This window comes from Calidris pugnax, unplaced genomic scaffold (assembly GCF_001431845.1).
Source record: "Calidris pugnax isolate Ruff unplaced genomic scaffold, ASM143184v1 scaffold9, whole genome shotgun sequence".
NCBI lineage: Eukaryota > Metazoa > Chordata > Aves > Charadriiformes > Scolopacidae > Calidris > Calidris pugnax.
Genome location: NW_015090778.1, coordinates 5951717 through 5968169, shown reverse-complemented (window position 1 = coordinate 5968169; position 16453 = coordinate 5951717). Strand labels below are relative to the sequence as shown.

Genomic DNA, 16453 nt, shown 5'->3' with positions numbered 1-16453 from the left:
GACAAAGCCAAGGGGTGCCCTCACCCCTGGCATCCCTTGGGCTGTGGGTTTGCACAGGGGGTACCTCTCGGTTGGCTCCTTTCTGGCAGGTTCGATGGGTTTCTCCTCTCTCTGCAGGCAGGAGGGTGTCCGACTGGCTTCGGCGGGCGCCGAGGCAGGTCCCCGGCGAGGCAGGCGCATCGCCTCCAAAGTGAAACACTTCGCCTTCGACCGCAAGAAACGCTACTACGGGCTGGGGGTGGTGGGGAAGTGGCTGAACAGGACGTACCGCCGCAGCCTGAGCAGCATCGTGCAGTCCCAGCTGGAGATCACCGACAGCCACCGGTGAGGGAGCACTGACGGGACGGGGATGGGCTCTCCCCAGCTTGTAACGTGGATGTGCATCCCCCCTCGCTGCTTGGGGGGCTGCAGCCTCCCTTTGCCCGGCCACCCTGGAGCTGCTTAAATTTTGGCTCCTTTCCTCCTCAGCCCGTATTTCACGTACTGGATCACCTTTGTCCACATCCTCATCACCCTGCTGGTCATCGGCACCTACGGCATCGCCCCCATCGGCTTTGCCCAGCACGTGACGACAGAGTTAGTAAGTTTAAGCTGTCCCCTCCCAGCTCTCCAGTGACTTGTCTGGCTCTGCAATTGCCAAGGAAAGGAAGGCTGGTGTCCGGGGGTGTCTCCAACACCTGGGAGGGGGGTGATCCTTCCTCTGGGGTTAATCCTGGGAACCTGCAGCCATCCGGGTTGCTCCCTTGGAACCCAGGTTGGAGGGAAGAGCAAGCATCCATCATCCTTGGTGGACCATGGTGACCACCAGTGTCCCATGCTGTCGTGCTCCCCGCTAGGGGTGGGAGCATCCTGGGGGTGCTGCTGGCTCCTGCTGGTTGAGAAGCTCCATTAAACAGCGTGGGGAGGGGGGGGTCCATGTCTGCTGGATGAGCAGCACTGCCCTCTCTTGTACATCACTGGAGGGAGCCAGCAGCCCTTCCCCACAGATGAAGCGGAGGGAGAGGGGGCTGCAGCCCCTCATACCCCTCGGCAGGATCTGACCCTGGCCTGGCTTGGCAGGTGCTGAGGAACAAGGGGGTCTACGAGAGCGTCAAGTACATCCAGCAGGAAAACTTCTGGATCGGGCCCAGCTCGGTAAGGGCTCTGCTGGACCACTGAGGCTCTGGCCTCCACCAGCCTCTGCTCCCCCAGCCAAGGCGGGGGGTCTCTGGGGTGCTCCTCTCCCCTGGGGAAAAGCTTGACCCCCCATCCCAGCCTGCTGCCCTGGGCCCTCGGTGCCCCCATCCCTCTGGGACCTGCTGCCTGGTCCCAGCCCAGGCTGGGGGCTCAGCAGCACTTCCCAGATGTGCAGCATCATGGTGGGATGGTCAGAAGAAACTCCATCCCTTTCCCCTCCTCCTTTTCCCCACGGGAGTAACGGAGACCCAGGGCTATCGCTTGTGGGGACCCCCTGCCGAACTCTCCCTGGGGGCAGCTGGAGGGAGGAGGGGTGCTGGGGTTGGGGGGTCCACGGAGCATCCTTTAGACTGGCATCTCCTTCCCAGATCGACCTGATCCACCTGGGAGCCAAGTTCTCCCCCTGCATCCGGAAGGATCAGCAGGTGGAGCGGCTCATCCAGCGCGAGCGGGACCGGGAGCGCAGCTCCGGCTGCTGCGTCCAGAACGACAAATCGGGCTGCATCCAGACCCTGCCCCAGGACTGTTCGGTGGGTGCCACCCCCACCGTGGGCACTGGCGAGTGCTGGGGATCCCTGGAGAAAAGGGGGGAAGCCATCCCTGCCTTGCCCAGCACCAGGAGAGGATGCGTGCGGGGCCAGGGTGGCGCGTTCTCTGCCGCATCCTCCATCCCTTTGTCATCCCCAGGAGACACTGGCGACCTTCATCAAGTGGCCGGGCAGCAACGCGCCCACCATGGGCCAGGGTGAGAAGAGGACATCGGGGGCTGTGTGTCACCAGGACCCCAGGTAGGAGTGATGGCTGTGTGTGGGGCACGGCAGAGGTGCTGCCTGGAGCTGCCTTTCCAGCTTGGATGCCTTGAATCTTCTTGTCCAGGGAGCTGGGGGGGGGCTCTGACACCCCATAGGAGAGTGATAAGGAGAAGGGAATCAGTGGGGAAACTGAGGTGGGGTCTGTCCTAAACGTAGGCAGCGATGAGTGATGCTGTTGTCTTGCACTGGTCCCTGCCTGGGGGGATGCTGCGAGGGGCCATTGATGGGGTTGCCCAACAGATGGGCAGAGGCCATTCCACGGGGTTCACCCGTGGAAGGTGCTGCTGTGGGGTGTTGTAGGACACCAATGTGCAGGTTCCCTCCCAAGCCAGGGGAAGGGGTAGGTCCTGGGGGTGTCTGTGCCCAAGGTGGGGTTACTGGTCTGCCAGGAATGATGTGTTGGGGGGAACCTGTCTTAACCCCCCCCTCCACACCTCTTCCTTCCAGGACATGTGAGGAGCCAGCGTCCAACCCACCCCATGTGTGGCCAGACGACATCACCAAGTGGCCGGTAAGAGCCTGGTGGCACCACGAGCTGGGTGGCACCGTGGTGGCAACCTCCATGGGACGCACAACAAAGCCTGGCACTGGGGCTTCAGGGGAGAGCGTGGGGCCAGACCCTGACCTCAATTCCTCTCCCCCTCTTGCTTGTAGATCTGCACCTACGAGACCAAAACCAACTACACGGGCTTTGCCCACATGGACTGCCAGATCAAGGGCAGGCCCTGCTGCATCGGCACCAAGGGCAGGTGGGTCACAGCCATGGGGGGCACCCAGCCCAGGCTCGGCTCCCCCCTCTGCCCTGTGTCCTGTGCTAGGGGGAGAGGGAGGTTATGGATACTTGGGGTGGATGCTTGGGGTGGAGGGGTGGGAAGCGTGTTGGCGGCAGGACTGGCTCCTAGGAGTGAAAGGGGATGCTTGGGGGAGTGGGGGAGCAAATTCTGCCCCCCATGGAGCCCGCTGCCCACCCTCTGCCCCCAGCTGTGAGATCACGACGCGGGAGTACTGCAAGTTCATGCACGGCTACTTCCATGAGGAGGCAACGCTCTGCTCGCAGGTGAGCGGGGCTGGGGACGTGGGGCAGGATGCTGGCAGCTGGGTCATGTGTTGCCCTGCTGGTGCCATGGGGTTTTATGGTGCCCTGGGATGTGGTTGGGGTGGGTGTGAGCAGGGAGGATGCCTGCTGCCGCTGCGTGCCCACCTCACTGGTGTGGGGCAGGAGGAAACAGGACTTGAACCAACCTCACCTGGGCATCACCGATGGCCTTGGGAAAGGCACATCCTGGGAAGGAAAACAGCCCTTCAGCATCTCCTGGGGCACTGAGGGTGCTCACTCGCTCCCTCCCCAGCACCTGGGCAGCGCAGGTCCCCCCACGCCACCTGCGGTCCCCCTAAGCCACCCAGTGTCCCCCCCACAACTGACATGTGGCATCATCAGCCACACATCCCTGTGACCTGTCCTTTGTTCCCTGTGGCTCTGGGGTGTGGGCTGAGCCCCCCTCACCCTCCAAACCCCTCCTGCCTCTTCAGGTGCACTGCCTGGACGAGGTCTGTGGCCTCCTGCCCTTCCTCAACCCGGAGGTCCCTGACCAGTTCTACCGCCTGTGGCTGTCCCTCTTCCTGCACGCCGGGTGAGCCGTGGACCCCCGTGTCCCCAGGGGATGGGGTGGCTGACTTGGGAGTGGAAAATCCATTGGGATGGTTTGTGATCCCTGATGGGTTGGGAGAGAAGAGGGAAGGACACTACAGTGACACGTGCCATGGGTGAAGGATGTTTGAGAAGATGCCTCATGCCCCGGGGCAGTGGGTGGGAGGGCTGGGCAGGAGCTCTGGCAGGACAGGGGTCTCTAACGCAGGGTCTCTTCCCCCAGCATCATCCACTGCCTGGTGTCGGTGACTTTCCAGATGACGGTGCTGAGGGACCTGGAGAAGCTGGCGGGCTGGCATCGCATCTCCATCATCTTCATCCTCAGCGGCATCACGGGCAACCTGGCCAGTGCCATCTTCCTGCCCTACAGGGCAGAGGTGAGGGTTGGGGGTCTACTCACATCACCCTGAGCCCAGCCAGCCCCCCAAAGGACACCCCTCGCTGTCCTTGTCCCAGCAGAGGTTTGGGGATGGGGCTGCAGCCATCAGCACAGAGCTCTCAGACCCTGGCAGGTTTTATTGCAGGGGGGTGTGGGAGGCTGGTGCCCCCATGGGGGAGAGGGGAGGGGTCTCTGCCCCACGTGTGGGGTTCGCACATGCGGCGTGGGTCACGCGTCGCCACGTGTCGGTGTGCGTGCGGGGTCCCCGGGCGGGCAGATGGCTAATCTGCTGGCAGAGAACGCAGGGGGGGCTGTGTCCTGGGAGGGGGTGATGCTGCCTGGCTGCTGAGTCACCCAGAGCATCAGCGCTGCCAAAACATTGCCTGGCGTCCTCCTCTTTCTTTCCCCTCTTTCTTTCTTTCTTTCCCCTCTTTCTTTCTTTCTTTCCCCTCTTTCTTTCTTTCTTTCCCCTCTTTCTTTCTTTCTTTCCCCTCTTTCTTTCTTTCTTTCCCCTCTTTCTTTCTTTCTTTCCCCTCTTTCTTTCTTTCTTTCCCCTCTTTCTTTCTTTCTTTCCCCTCTTTCTTTCTTTCTTTCCCCTCTTTCTTTCTTTCTTTCCCCTCTTTCTTTCTTTCTTTCCCCTCTTTCTTTCTTTCTTTCCCCTCTTTCTTTCTTTCTTTCCCCTCTTTCTTTCTTTCTTTCCCCTCTTTCTTTCTTTCTTTCCCCTCTTTCTTTCTTTCTTTCCCCTCTTTCTTTCTTTCTTTCCCCTCTTTCTTTCTTTCTTTCCCCTCTTTCTTTCTTTCTTTCCCCCCATGCCAGGGCTCCCACCTCTGAACCCTGGGTTGGTGGAGTGCAGCCCTCAGAAGGTTGCAGGAGCCAAATGCACTTTGTAAGGGGAAGGGACAGTCCCCAGGGGACGTGGGGACATCTCTGGGGTGACATATGCAGGGTCTGGCCATGACTTCTCCCATCCCCACAGGTGGGCCCCGCCGGGTCCCAGTTTGGCTTGCTGGCCTGCCTCTTCGTGGAGCTCTTCCAGAGCTGGCAAGTGCTGGAGAAACCCTGGAAAGCCTTCCTCAACCTCTTTGGCATCGTCCTCTTCCTCTTCGTCTGCGGCCTCTTGCCGTGGATCGATAACATCGCTCACCTCTTCGGCTTCCTCAGCGGCCTCCTCCTCTCCTTCGCCTTCCTGCCCTACATCACCTTCGGCACGGTGGACAAGTACCGCAAGCGAGCCATGATCATCGTCTCCTTGCTGGTCTTCGTGGGGCTCTTCGCCTCCCTGGTGGTCTGGCTCTACGTCTACCCTGTGAACTGGCGCTGGATCGAGTACCTCACCTGCCTGCCCATCACCAGCAAGTTCTGCGAGAAGTACGAGCTGGAGCAGGTCCTGCACTGACCCCACGGGCAGGAACGGGGCTGGGAGAGGTGCTGGTGGTGATGGATCTCTATGGAGTTGGATCATCACCATCCCTGCTGGGATGGAGCAGACCCCAGGCACGGCTTCATCCCCGGGGCTTTGGGCTTGGGAGCGGGGCTGGAGCCACCCTGCCTTGCACCCCTTTGGGGCTGCCTCTTGGTTTTTCAAGCCGTAACTGATTTGGGGACCGACCCAGGACCTTGGCTGCTGCCCATGTGGGGAAAGGGCCATGAGAAAGTGGGTTTTTGGTGTTTTCTTGCCCAGGTTGGGCTCCTGGCCCTGGGGCTGAAGCTGCCCAGGTCTCCTGCCTGTACCCCAGCCCCGTCCCACCTCGGTGCCCCCAGGTGCTGCAGCTCATACTGTGAACACGACCCCCTTTTTTGCAGGGGCAGGTTTGTTTGGTTTTTGTTTGTTTGTTTTTTTTATCCGTGGGTCTTTGGTCTGAGAGTTTCCCCAGCTTTGGGCTCCCTGGGACCTCTGCCACAGCTCTGAGATGTTCAGAGCTGAACTTTGAAGGTATTTCTCAGCCCTGCTCTCTCATCTGGTGCTCCCTTAAGGCTGTGGAAGGAGGCTTGTGCTTCCCCACGTGGGCTTATCACTGGATGGAGAGGCAGGACTTGGTGCAGGGAGGGGTCCTTTTCCCCTTATTTCAGTGAAATTCCCTTTTTGGAAGCAGAGAAGTGGCACGTACTGTCTCTAGTGCTGTGCTGGGAGGCAGGCATGGAGAAACACCCTGGGGGGCTTGTGTGGCTGCTCCTGAAGCCCACAGACCCCCTTGGGAAGCCATCGATGCTCCCACCTTTTGCTTCTGCCTCCAGTCCCTGCTGTTACCCCTTTGCCTTTTTCAAAGCATGGAGACCCAGGTAGGCCTCCCTGCCTTAAAGGAGAAGCACGGGATGGGGGCAGTTGCCTTCCCTGCCCAGGGGCTGCACATCCCTGCCTGCCACCAGCCCTGGGCTGCTGTTCTCCACCATCTCCTTCTCCCTCCCACCCACCTCAGTGTAAAGGCAGGTCCTTCCTGGGGTCCGGGTGACCCTGCTGGGCTGGTTTGGGCCAGGGCTGGTGCTGGGCTGTCTCTCCCCCAGTACGTGTCGCTTTGGTGCTGGTGGGTCTCAGTGCTGGTAAATGGGGGAAGGTGTGAATTCCCCCCCACCGGGATGTCCCGGGATGAGTATTCAAGGGCTGGGAGCTCAGCTCCCTCTGGCCACAGCCACATTCCAGGAGCTCTGTGACCCCCGCATCCCTCCCTCCACCACGGGCCAGTTTTCAGCCCCGCTCCGTCCCTCCGGTTGCTGCTCCAGCCTAAAACAGACACTTCACCTCATTTGTCTCTTTTTGATACTTTTTTTTAAAAGCTGTGGGTTTGTTTGTTTTTTTCCCCTCTTTAAATAAATTTCTACTTGTATTTAATGAGATGCACAGGGCCTCTTTTCCCTTCTGAGGCACAGGGATGCAGCAATTTTGGGGGGGGGTTCTGCTTGTTTTGAGGATGCTCGGTGTGGCAGGGTGGGGGGGGATGAGCTGGCAGTGCCTGATGTGTAGGGCTGCGCTGTCCCCCTCTACCTCTCTGGGAGGGGGACAGGGTTTGGAGGGTCTCGAGCAGAAGGAGAAGCCAAATACCTGGAGCAAAAAGACCCACGGAGCCTCCTGACCCTTCCCGAGGGCAGAACCACCCTTGCCTCCATCCCACCCGTCACCGAATGACCTGGGGCCGGATTTGCCCCCGTGTCCCCTGAAGCTGGGATGTCCCAAGGGGTGTTGGGTGGCTCCTCTCATCCCGGCTGTTGCCCTCCCTCCAGCTGTTGTGGCGAGGTGCAGGAACACACACGGTAGAAAACCACCACCACCTCTTTATTTGCTGCTTCGTACCAGCCCAAGGCGTTTGCAGAAGGCTTGTCCGGGGCTGGTTGTGGGTCTCGGGGTGGGGGGGGAATGGTTTGGACTGGCCCCCCCAGGGAGGCTGTGCAATGTGTGGCTGGGGATGTGCTGTGTGTGTGCTCCAAGGGGTCTGGAAAGATGTCTGTGGGCAGTGGGGTGGCTGCTGTGACCCCGTCCTGGTCTGGTGGCTGCTGGGGGTGGGGTTTGGCCATGGTGTGGTCACTCGTGGCGGTGGTGGGAGGGGGTGCAGGGCTGGGGGTACACGTGTGTACGGTCTCTTCTGGGTGTCACAGCAAAACGTGGCTGTGAGTGCCCTTAAATCAGCAGAGCATCCCTCACTGCTCCTAGGGCAAAGCCTTTCCATCCCTGGGGGGGTCTCTGCAGCCTGCCCAGGCTCTCCAGCACAGCCCCAGCAGAGACCGGGGCGGGGAGGTCAGTGCTCCCAGTGGGGCCAGGCTGGAGATTTTGGTCCCCAGCCCTGCGGGGATGGGACCAGGCTGATGTGGCTGGAAGGCAAATGTGGCAGAGGGGGAGTAGCTGTGGCCAGGGCCAGCCGGGGAGGATGTATTACCATGGCAGGGATGGAGAGGGGTCGTAGCTTCTTATTTCCCCCCCCGGCAGCCTCTCTCCAGCCCCACCTGGACCAGAGTGGGGGCTCAGCAGCCGCTGTTCCTGCGCATGAAGGCATGTCCCCGCACGGGATGCTGCATCTCGATGAAGGCCAGGTCCCCCACCGTCACCTGGCAGGGACCCAGCGCCTCGAAGCCACATTTCTGGTAGAAGGGCACCAGGAAATCTTCGCACATGAGGAGGGCACGGCGGGCGAAGGGCAGGCAGCGCAGGTACTGCAGGTACCTCCACATGAGGATGGAGCCCTTGCCCTGCTGCCGGAAGGTGCGGTGCACGGCCAGCACGTGGATGTGCACCACCGTGCCCCGTGGCTTGTGCAGGGTCAGCGCCTCCTGCCAAGGGGGGAGCGGGGGGTTAGTGTCACCCGGGGTCAGGGTTGGGGGTCCCATCCTGCGTGTGACTTGGTCCCCCACCTCAGTGAACCCGGATCCCCATCCTTTCCCAAAGGGAGAAGGGTCCTGGTGCCCCCCTCCTTCACCTCCCCCAGCATCCCTGCAGGCTTTTTAATTTTTAAAACCAATATTGTGGGGAATTACTGAGCGTATTTTTTAACAGCATTGGTAAAATTAATTAATGAGAGTTTACTTCTGCCAGAGCAGCCCTGTAGCAATTAGTCTTGGGAGAAGACTTGGTGAGTAGTGAGTAGCCTCAGGGCCCCCGGGAGCTTCTCCTTGTCCCCAGGCTCTGGCAGTGCCTCTGCCAGTACAAGAGCTGGGAAGAACTGGGGTCACTCTTACCTGGGTGAGCCTCTCCTGGTCCCACAGGGAGCCGATGATGAACGCCACAAGCCGCCCTTCCTCAAACCAGCCGAGGGAGAGCTCCGGGCACAGGTTCAGAAAGTGGCGGATCTCGTCCAGGTGGAGGGGACAGTCCCCAGAGACAGAGATAAAGGCTGGAGAGAGATAGTGGTTGAGTACAGCAAGAGGGACCCTGAAAACCCCCTGGCACGGGATGTGATGGGGAGAAGCTGGCGTGTGTCCTGCTGCCTACTTGGTCTAAAGGAGCTCTAAGGGACATGGATGACCCCAGGGAGCAGCTCTGCTCCTCCAGAGGCAGCGCCCCCAGCCCAAGGACCCTCTCCCCACTCTCATCGCTGACTCCAGGGCTACAGCAGCGGGTGCTGAGATGAGCCCTCCTGCCTGGCATCTCCACGACTGCCCCTGCCCTTTGGAGAGGAGAAGAAACGGGCTGGTGAGTCTGGGCAAGGGGAGCTGGGGGTGCCTGGGATGGAGGGGGGGGAAGGTTGCTGGGGGTACATCTCAATGCACCCCTGTGCAACCAGAGGCTGAGCACGGTGTCCTTCCTCCCACCTTCTCCCTCCCCTGTCCACTCCCCTCTGTTTTCAGAGCTGCTCCTCACTCGCCCAGTCTGGGGTCACCTCCCACCCTGGGTGAGCTGGGGGCTGTGATTCTCCATCTCCTTAATCACAGCCTCATCCACCTCGTTAAGGAGCACACGGTGGCCTGGCCGCAGTTACAGCTGCTGGCTCTATCCCTCATCAACCCACAAGAGCACGCATGGAGGGTTTGCCACCATGGTGTGTCCCCAAGGAGCTCAAGGGATTGATGGGGCATCTCCAGCTGCTACCCCCAGGCCGGGACCTCCCCGGGACAGCCCCTTACCTTCCCGCTCGATCTCGAAGACGCTGATGGCGTCCTCGGGGCTGAGGCAGCGAAACTCGCTGGCGGGCAGCGTGTGGCGGCGCTGGCCCCCGGGCGAGCTCCGGGGGGACCTCAGGTGAACGGGCTTCAGGAAAGGCAAGGCGCTGAGTGCTGACATCCTCCTCCTCCTCCTCCTCGGTTTCCCACTGCTCCCTCTGTGCGGGGCAGCCTCTGCCGCTTCCCAGCCCCGACAATCCTCCTCCTCCTCTTCTTCCTCCTCCTCAGTTTCCCACCGCTCCCTCTGTGTGGGGCAGCCTCTGCCGCTTCCCGGCCCCAGCAGCCTCAGGGCACCCTTTATTTCAGCAAATCTCCTCCAGCACTCTTAGCCACCAAAAATACCTGTTGATCACACACAGGATTAGGCTGCTTGCCACCCTTTTCCTATACATTGTGTGTGTGTATATATATATAGCACCAATACCCGCCCACAGTGACCCCATTGCCCCAAGAATTAGGCTGTAGCAAACTCGTGGCCACAGGGACACGAGGCACAAAAGCCTGGTGACCAGCTGCCAGCATCCAGGCAGTGGGACAGAGCAGGGAGAGGGACTGCCAGAGCTGGGGCAGGGGGAGCGGGCACCAGGCTGAGCATCCCGCCCTGGTACCCTGCCCCACATCTCCCGACCCAGCCCATGGCAAAGCCAGGCAGCAGGACAGGGCAGGAGAGCCCCAGGACAAGTGCAGCCCCTGCCCTGGGGACAGGCAGGGTGGGATGTGGCTGTGAGAAGCTGAGAGACTGCAAAATGAGCAGATCTGGGTGAAAGCTCCACAGGGTGCTGCGTGGCTGTAGGTGAGTCAGTGCCAAGCCACCAAAAGTGCACCAGGATGCCCCAGCATGGACATATCAGGCAGCCAGGGCCACTTCCCAGGGACAGCCTGTGCTTCCAGGATTTACTCTCTTCTCCAGGTTGCTCAGTGTTACAAACGACACAGCTTAGCCCCTGTTGGGCTCTTAAGTCATTTCCATGCTCAGACGTAGCTGAGATGGTTCAGTGGCAGGACAAGCCTCAAGCATCCTACCTAGGGACCTGCCCCCAGGTTTGTCTCCTATCCCAGGAGCTTTGGGAATACAATCCCACCGGGCACAGCTCACCCCAGGACATGTCACCTGTGACATGAGACCCCAGACCCCCTTGGTTCTCCCAGGAGGGTCATCAGCCCCCTGAGCTCATCCGGCAGTGCCCATCCTCCACAGCCCGGCCAAATCCCTCGAATGACACAGCTTAGCCCCTGTTGGGCTCTTAAGTCATTTCCATGCTCAGACGTAGCTGAGATGGTTCAGTGGCAGGACAAGCCTCAAGCATCCTACCTAGGGACCTGCCCCCAGGTTTGTCTCCTATCCCAGGAGCTTTGGGAATACAATCCCACCGGGCACAGCTCACCCCAGGACATGTCACCTGTGACATGAGACCCCAGACCCCCTTGGTTCTCCCAGGAGGGTCATCAGCCCCCTGAGCTCATCCGGCAGTGCCCATCCTCCACAGCCCGGCCAAATCCCTTGACCTGGATCAGAGCCTGGAGCTTCACTCTGCCTCCTCTTTCGTGTGCGAGCAAACTGAGTTAATAATTCCAGAGAGAACCACAAACTGAGCGAATAACTTTGGGAAGCACATGCGTCCCCCAGGCAGAAATAGTGGGAAGAGCTTCCCGAGCCATCCCTCTGTCCCTGCTCAGCCCAACAGCCAAGCAATTTGCAGCGAAGCCGGGTCATTTTTGATTATTGTTTTGAGAGGTGCCGGCTTTCCCTGCTAATTATAGGCTTGCCTCCAGCTAATAGGATTTATAGAAACAAAAGCATTACCAGCACAAACGTGGCGCAGGGCAGAACCCGGCGCAAGCTGGGAATTTTCCATCCTGAAAGGCCGAGGGCTGGGTGCTCCAAACGCCTCTTTCATCCAGCCCAGGGTGAGAGGGGGTGGGTGCTGTGATTTATTTTCGATGAATTGCTAATTTGGCAGCGGATGTGGTGTCTCTAAGGGATTGAGTCCATCAGGGAGAGGGCATTTCTCTGGAAGGGGAATTATTTAGCACCCCTAATGCTGGTCCCCAAAGGGTGAGAGCAAGGACTAACTGAGATGATGATGGGAATGGGTGGTTCATGCTCCTGGGAACCATGTAGGGAAGGAAATAAAGGGGTGGCCAAGCTGGAGGGGAGAGCAGGGTTCTGGGGGGCTGTAGCATTTGTAGAGCTTATCAAATCTTCTGGAACTCCTCATCCTGCTAATTGGATTAAGGGATCATCCACCTGGATAAATCCCGGAGCAGGGAAGAGGGTAGGCTCTGGGCACCTAGAAAACGCAACGGTGGTTTGATCCTGGGGGGTGCTGAGGGCCTGGGACAGGTTCTGGGGGTGCTGTGCAGGGATGGCCGGGCAGAGCAGAGGTTCATCTGCCATGGGAGTTATGGAGCAGGAGGTTTGGTCACCCACAGAGCCAGGTCACTGTCCAAGAGCAATCTTTATCCCAGACCATACAAAGGCTGTAAAGAGCTGAATATTGGAGAGTCTCTACAGGGACATCCACAGAGCTTGAGGAAGATTCAAGACTCTGCTCGGTTCCTATTAGAGATGACGGGGAAAGGGGAATCAGATCCCTCCAGCTATTTTTAGAAATTTCCTGAGACCCCATCCGGCAACAGCCTGGAGGAGAAGTCAGTGATGGGGAAAGGCTGTTCCCGAGCTTGTTTTCCTTCTATTTTTTTCCCCTCCAGCATTTTATTCCTGGCAGCACGGGTTATACAGCTGGAGGGCTGATATATCGGTGTTTGTTCTCTGGAAATGAACTTTTTGCTTTGCTTCTCAGCTCCCTGCAGATGCAAAAATCTTCTGCAGGGATGACACACACAGCCTGCAGAGCACAGAGGAACCAGCCACCCTCCCCAGCCCGTCCCCAGAGCCCATGGGGGTACCAGCAGTGCAGTATCCCACCCCAAGAGGTGAAGGAAACTCCCCCCCAGGTCAAAGAGTAAGTGAGAACCAGAGCAAGGAAGAAAATCCTCTCTCCCTGGCTCAATAAATTGTCTTCCCATGCTCCAACACAGCCTCCTGTATACTTTTGGGTCAAAGAGTAAGTGAGAACCAGAGCAAGGAGGAAAATCCTCTCTCCCTGGCTCAAGAAATCTGTCTTCCTGTGCTCCAACACAGCCTTCTGTATATTTTTCAAGCCGCATACACTCCAAGCTAAATTTTGTGCTGTAGCTCCTTACTAGACTTGCCTGAGACAAGCCCAATACATTTGTGTGTATGTACCAAAAGCTGCCTCTGCAAATTTTTCCCCCACTTGTGCACTGGAGATCAAAGCATCTGCATGGTCCAGAGAGATGCTCACATGCAAATAAACGGGCAAGTCCCCAGTAACCCCCTAAGATCATCTTTTTATTATGTCAACGAGTGTCTACCTGGATTTGCAGCTTGAGTTTTAAAATTGGTTTGTAGCAAGGAGTTATTCACCCAGTTTTGAAGCCAAACATTCGTTGCAAAAAAGCTCAAGCTCTTCCCATGCCCTGAACATGGAGGGTTTCAGTGAGAGAGGGTTTTGATAGAATGTGGTAGACGTTTTGGGATGAGATAGGTGCTGTGGGGGGTCAGTCACGCTTTTACCTCCACCAAAGTCACTTTTCAGGCAAGCCAAGCTCCATGCTCCAACCTCCCCCCACCCTCTGAGGCATTTCCCCCCCCATCCTGGAATAATGGGGCTGGTAAGTCACAGTGCCCTTGGGACACCCAGCTGTCCCCAAGGCTGTCAGTACATTCGTTGCAAAAAAGCTCAAGCTCTTCCCACGCCCTGAACATAGAGGGTTTCAGTGAGAGGAACCCCTACACCCGGGTTTTGATAGAATGTGGTGAAAGTTTTGGGATGGGACAGACACTGGGGTGAGAGTCACACTTTTACCTCCACCAAAATCACTTTTCAGGCAAGCCAAGCTCCGTGCTCCAACCTCCCCCCACCCTCTGGGGCAATTCCCCCCCATCCTGGTAAGTCACAGTGCCCTTGGGACCACCAGCTGTCCCCAAGGCTGTCAGTAGCTCCGGGATGCAACAGAAAGGTGGGTGCTTACCAGAGGGGACCCCGCGCCGCTCCTCTGCCCGCCTGGCTCCAGCGGTGCCACCCCACAGCTGGCAGGAGAGGAGGACCCGGGGGTTTGCCTCCCCTCCTCCTCGTCTGCTGCACCCTCCGCAGCCCCTGCTTATATATTTGTTATTTATGGAGCACGTGATGACGCCCTAAGGAGTTTATAACCCCGATGAAAGACAGGGAGAGGTGAGAGGCTTTAAGGTGACAGGCCAGCAAAAGGATCCCATCAGGCTTTTTTTTTTTTTTTTTTCCTTTTTTTTTTTTTTTTTTTTTTTTTTTTTTTCCCCTGGCATGACCGCCTGCAAAGGGATAAAGCATTTAGCTGATTGCTCTGCCCTGAGTCCTCACTACGAGCTGGGCAGTGAGAGCAGAGGACTTAGCCAGGAAAAGAGAGCAACATATTGTGCCTGATCCAGACCAGTCTGATGGGACTGGGAGCCCAGAGGAAGCTGAAGGCAGCCCTACTGAGCGTGGCTGCTCCTTCTTTGTGCCGAGGATGAGGAGGCTGCTGGCTGTGGAAGGCATAATCACCCCTTGGGTTGAGTAGTGGGGGGGTTTATCAGGGAAACAGGCCAGCTTTTCGTAGGATGGAGGGCCAAACCTCATTTTTGTCCCCTAAGGAGCTTACTCCAAAGCTGAAGCATCTCTCTCCTGCCCAGCTCTCCATCCCTGGGAGCCATTACATAAAAAAACTGAATAGGCAAAGCCAGCACTATTTGTCCCCAATCAGGACATGTGTAATAAAAGGGGGATTATCCCAGGCGTGAGCTCCTGGAAAGGAAATGACTGGGAAGGTCGGTCAGCAAAAATAATAATTAAAAAATGTTGGCATCATCATTATCATCACGAACCAGATGCAGCCCTGGAAGAAGCCTGGAGCAGGAGGCAGAGCTGGCTTTGCTCCACTGGAAACGTTTCCAGGGGAGCTCAAGCCCTGCTTTATTTCCCAGCCACAGGCAAAGTGACCTGGGGCTATTCCCTAATCTCCACCTTTTCAGGTTTGTTTTTTTTTTTTGTGGAATTGAAACAGAAATATGACCCAGCAGATTTCTGCTCTTCAGAAATGGCATTTCAGAGCAAATCCCAGCCATTAAAACTGAACCCAGCAGAGCAGAGCCTGGCCCGTGGCTGGAATAGTCAAGCAGGGTCCCTCTCTCCCTGCTCCTACACAGCTGCAGAGGGTCAAAAACTCCATTAAACGAGATTCCCAGCAGCGTGCTGAGATTTACATATTTAGCAGCTCTCTTCAGCATCTTCAAAGAGCCCCGAGCTGTCACTCCCACCCCGCAGCCAGGCTGGTCCCTCTCGGGAAGATGACAATTATCTCTGGGTAGGCTTTGCGGCGAGGGGCGACACGTGGGGGGCAGATGAATCAGTGTTTGCCCCCTGCTCTGCCAGGACGTGGGAATGAAACGTCACAGGCAGCCCCGGGGGCTCCTCGGCTGAGTCCTGCTCTGCCACCATCCCTGCCACAGCACCGGGTCATCCTGGGGCTCAGGGGGATTAAGGTGCTTTTGGTGGCTGCAGCCTTCGTAGTCCCTTGGTCTCCAGGGACGTTTGCCCCCTGCTCTGCCAGGACGTGGGAATGAAACGTCACAGGCAGCCCCGGGGGCTCCTCGGCTGATCCCTCCTCTGCCTCCATCCCTGCCACAGCACCGGGTCATCCTGGGGCTCAGGGGGATTAAGGTGCTTTTGGTGGCTGCAGCCTTCGTAGTCCCTTGGTCTCCAGGGACAGGGTTTGTGTGGGAGACTGGCTAGCTGAGAAGGGGCAGCTAGTCCAGCAAGAGCTTAATAAGCACCATATTCAGCTTATCTAGCTCCCAATAACTGCAAGGCCTTGAAGTTGCTCTTCTGGCCTTGAAGGCAGCTGTGGTCCAACAACAGAATGTCTGTGATAAGGTAAACATGTAACTGTAAGAAAGGAATTTCGGGCGGAACTGTCTTTTTAGAACTAACCAATAATGAGCTCTCGTTTTGCAATATGTATGAGCTAATTATGAGTGTGCATAAAAGAATGGTAGTGTGTCTAAATAAACGAAGCTTGCTGATCACTCATATTGAGTGCTCATGTCTTCCCTCCATCGCAACAGGTTTGGACTGAGTTTTGTGAGGCATTAAAGAAGTTCTCTCATAAATATAGAAAGAAAATTTTTAAGGACTGAGTTTTGTGAGGCATTAAAGAAGTTGTCTCGTAAATATAGAAAGAAAATTTTTAGATGACTGTATTGCAGTACTGGCTGTGTTTTTGCAATGTTCAGGTCACCCTGAAGGGTAAGGAGGACCTGTGGTGAGAGGGAGAATGGTCTTACTCCAGATTTCCCACATGGGTTTCTTCATAAGAAACTGAACATTAGTCTGAACATTAGGAAGGAATTCTTCACAGAGAGAGTGGTCGGGCATTGGAACAGGCTGCCCAGGGAGGTGGTGGAGTCACCATCCCTGGATGTGTTTAAGGGACATTTAGATGCGGTGCTGAGGGATATGGTGTAGGGGAGGACTTTGTAGAGTAGGGTAGATGGTTGGACTCGATGATCCCAAGGGTCTCTTCCAACTTGAATGATTCTATGATTCGATGATCATAGGGGACACAGTTAGTTCGCAGATGACACCAAGCTGGGTGGCAGTGTCGACCTGCTGGAGGGTAGAGAGGGTTTGCAGAGAGATCTGGACAGGCTGGATCGATGGGCTGAGACCAACAGGATGAGTTTCAATAAGGCCAAGTGCCAGGTCCTGCCCTTGGGTCCAACCAACCCCCTGCAGCGCTACAGGCTGGGGGCAG

General features: G+C 57.4%; 2 protein-coding genes across 4 annotated transcripts in view; one reads left to right on the top strand and one right to left on the bottom strand.

Annotated features, from left to right (window-relative positions):
- The window catches only part of RHBDF2 (rhomboid 5 homolog 2 (Drosophila)), a 45188-nt gene extending 38351 nt beyond the window's left edge, over positions 1-6837 (top strand). For all 3 annotated transcript variants that reach the window (XM_014953660.1, XM_014953650.1, XM_014953640.1), the window contains 11 exons: positions 118-324; positions 469-580; positions 1060-1134; positions 1545-1706; positions 1864-1964; positions 2436-2499; positions 2643-2737; positions 2970-3045; positions 3519-3619; positions 3860-4013; positions 4992-6837. In XM_014953660.1, the coding sequence (XP_014809146.1) occupies positions 118-324; positions 469-580; positions 1060-1134; positions 1545-1706; positions 1864-1964; positions 2436-2499; positions 2643-2737; positions 2970-3045; positions 3519-3619; positions 3860-4013; positions 4992-5411 (1567 nt within the window). In that variant the 3' untranslated portion in view covers positions 5412-6837. The remainder of the gene's footprint in view (positions 1-117; positions 325-468; positions 581-1059; positions 1135-1544; positions 1707-1863; positions 1965-2435; positions 2500-2642; positions 2738-2969; positions 3046-3518; positions 3620-3859; positions 4014-4991) is intronic.
- A 377-nt stretch (positions 6838-7214) lies between these two features.
- AANAT (aralkylamine N-acetyltransferase) lies at positions 7215-9732 on the bottom strand. Its single transcript, XM_014951027.1, has 3 exons — positions 9563-9732; positions 8678-8832; positions 7215-8272 (listed from the first exon to the last, which is right to left on the bottom strand). The coding sequence occupies exons 1-3, from the start codon at positions 9717-9719 to the stop codon at positions 7967-7969; spliced, it is 618 nt and encodes a 205-aa protein (XP_014806513.1). The 5' UTR covers positions 9720-9732; the 3' UTR covers positions 7215-7966.
- Positions 9733-16453: the final 6721 nt, after the last annotated feature.

Coding starts and splice junctions, on each gene's coding strand:
- AANAT (XM_014951027.1), bottom strand. CDS start 9,719: ATGTCAGCACTCAGCGCCTTGCCTTTCCTGAAGCCCGTTCACCTGAGG. Junction 8,833..9,562: donor CTTCGAGATCGAGCGGGAAG/GTAAGGGGCTGT, acceptor ATCTCTCTCCAG/CCTTTATCTCTGTCTCTGGG. Junction 8,273..8,677: donor ACCAGGAGAGGCTCACCCAG/GTAAGAGTGACC, acceptor CCCCCTTGGCAG/GAGGCGCTGACCCTGCACAA.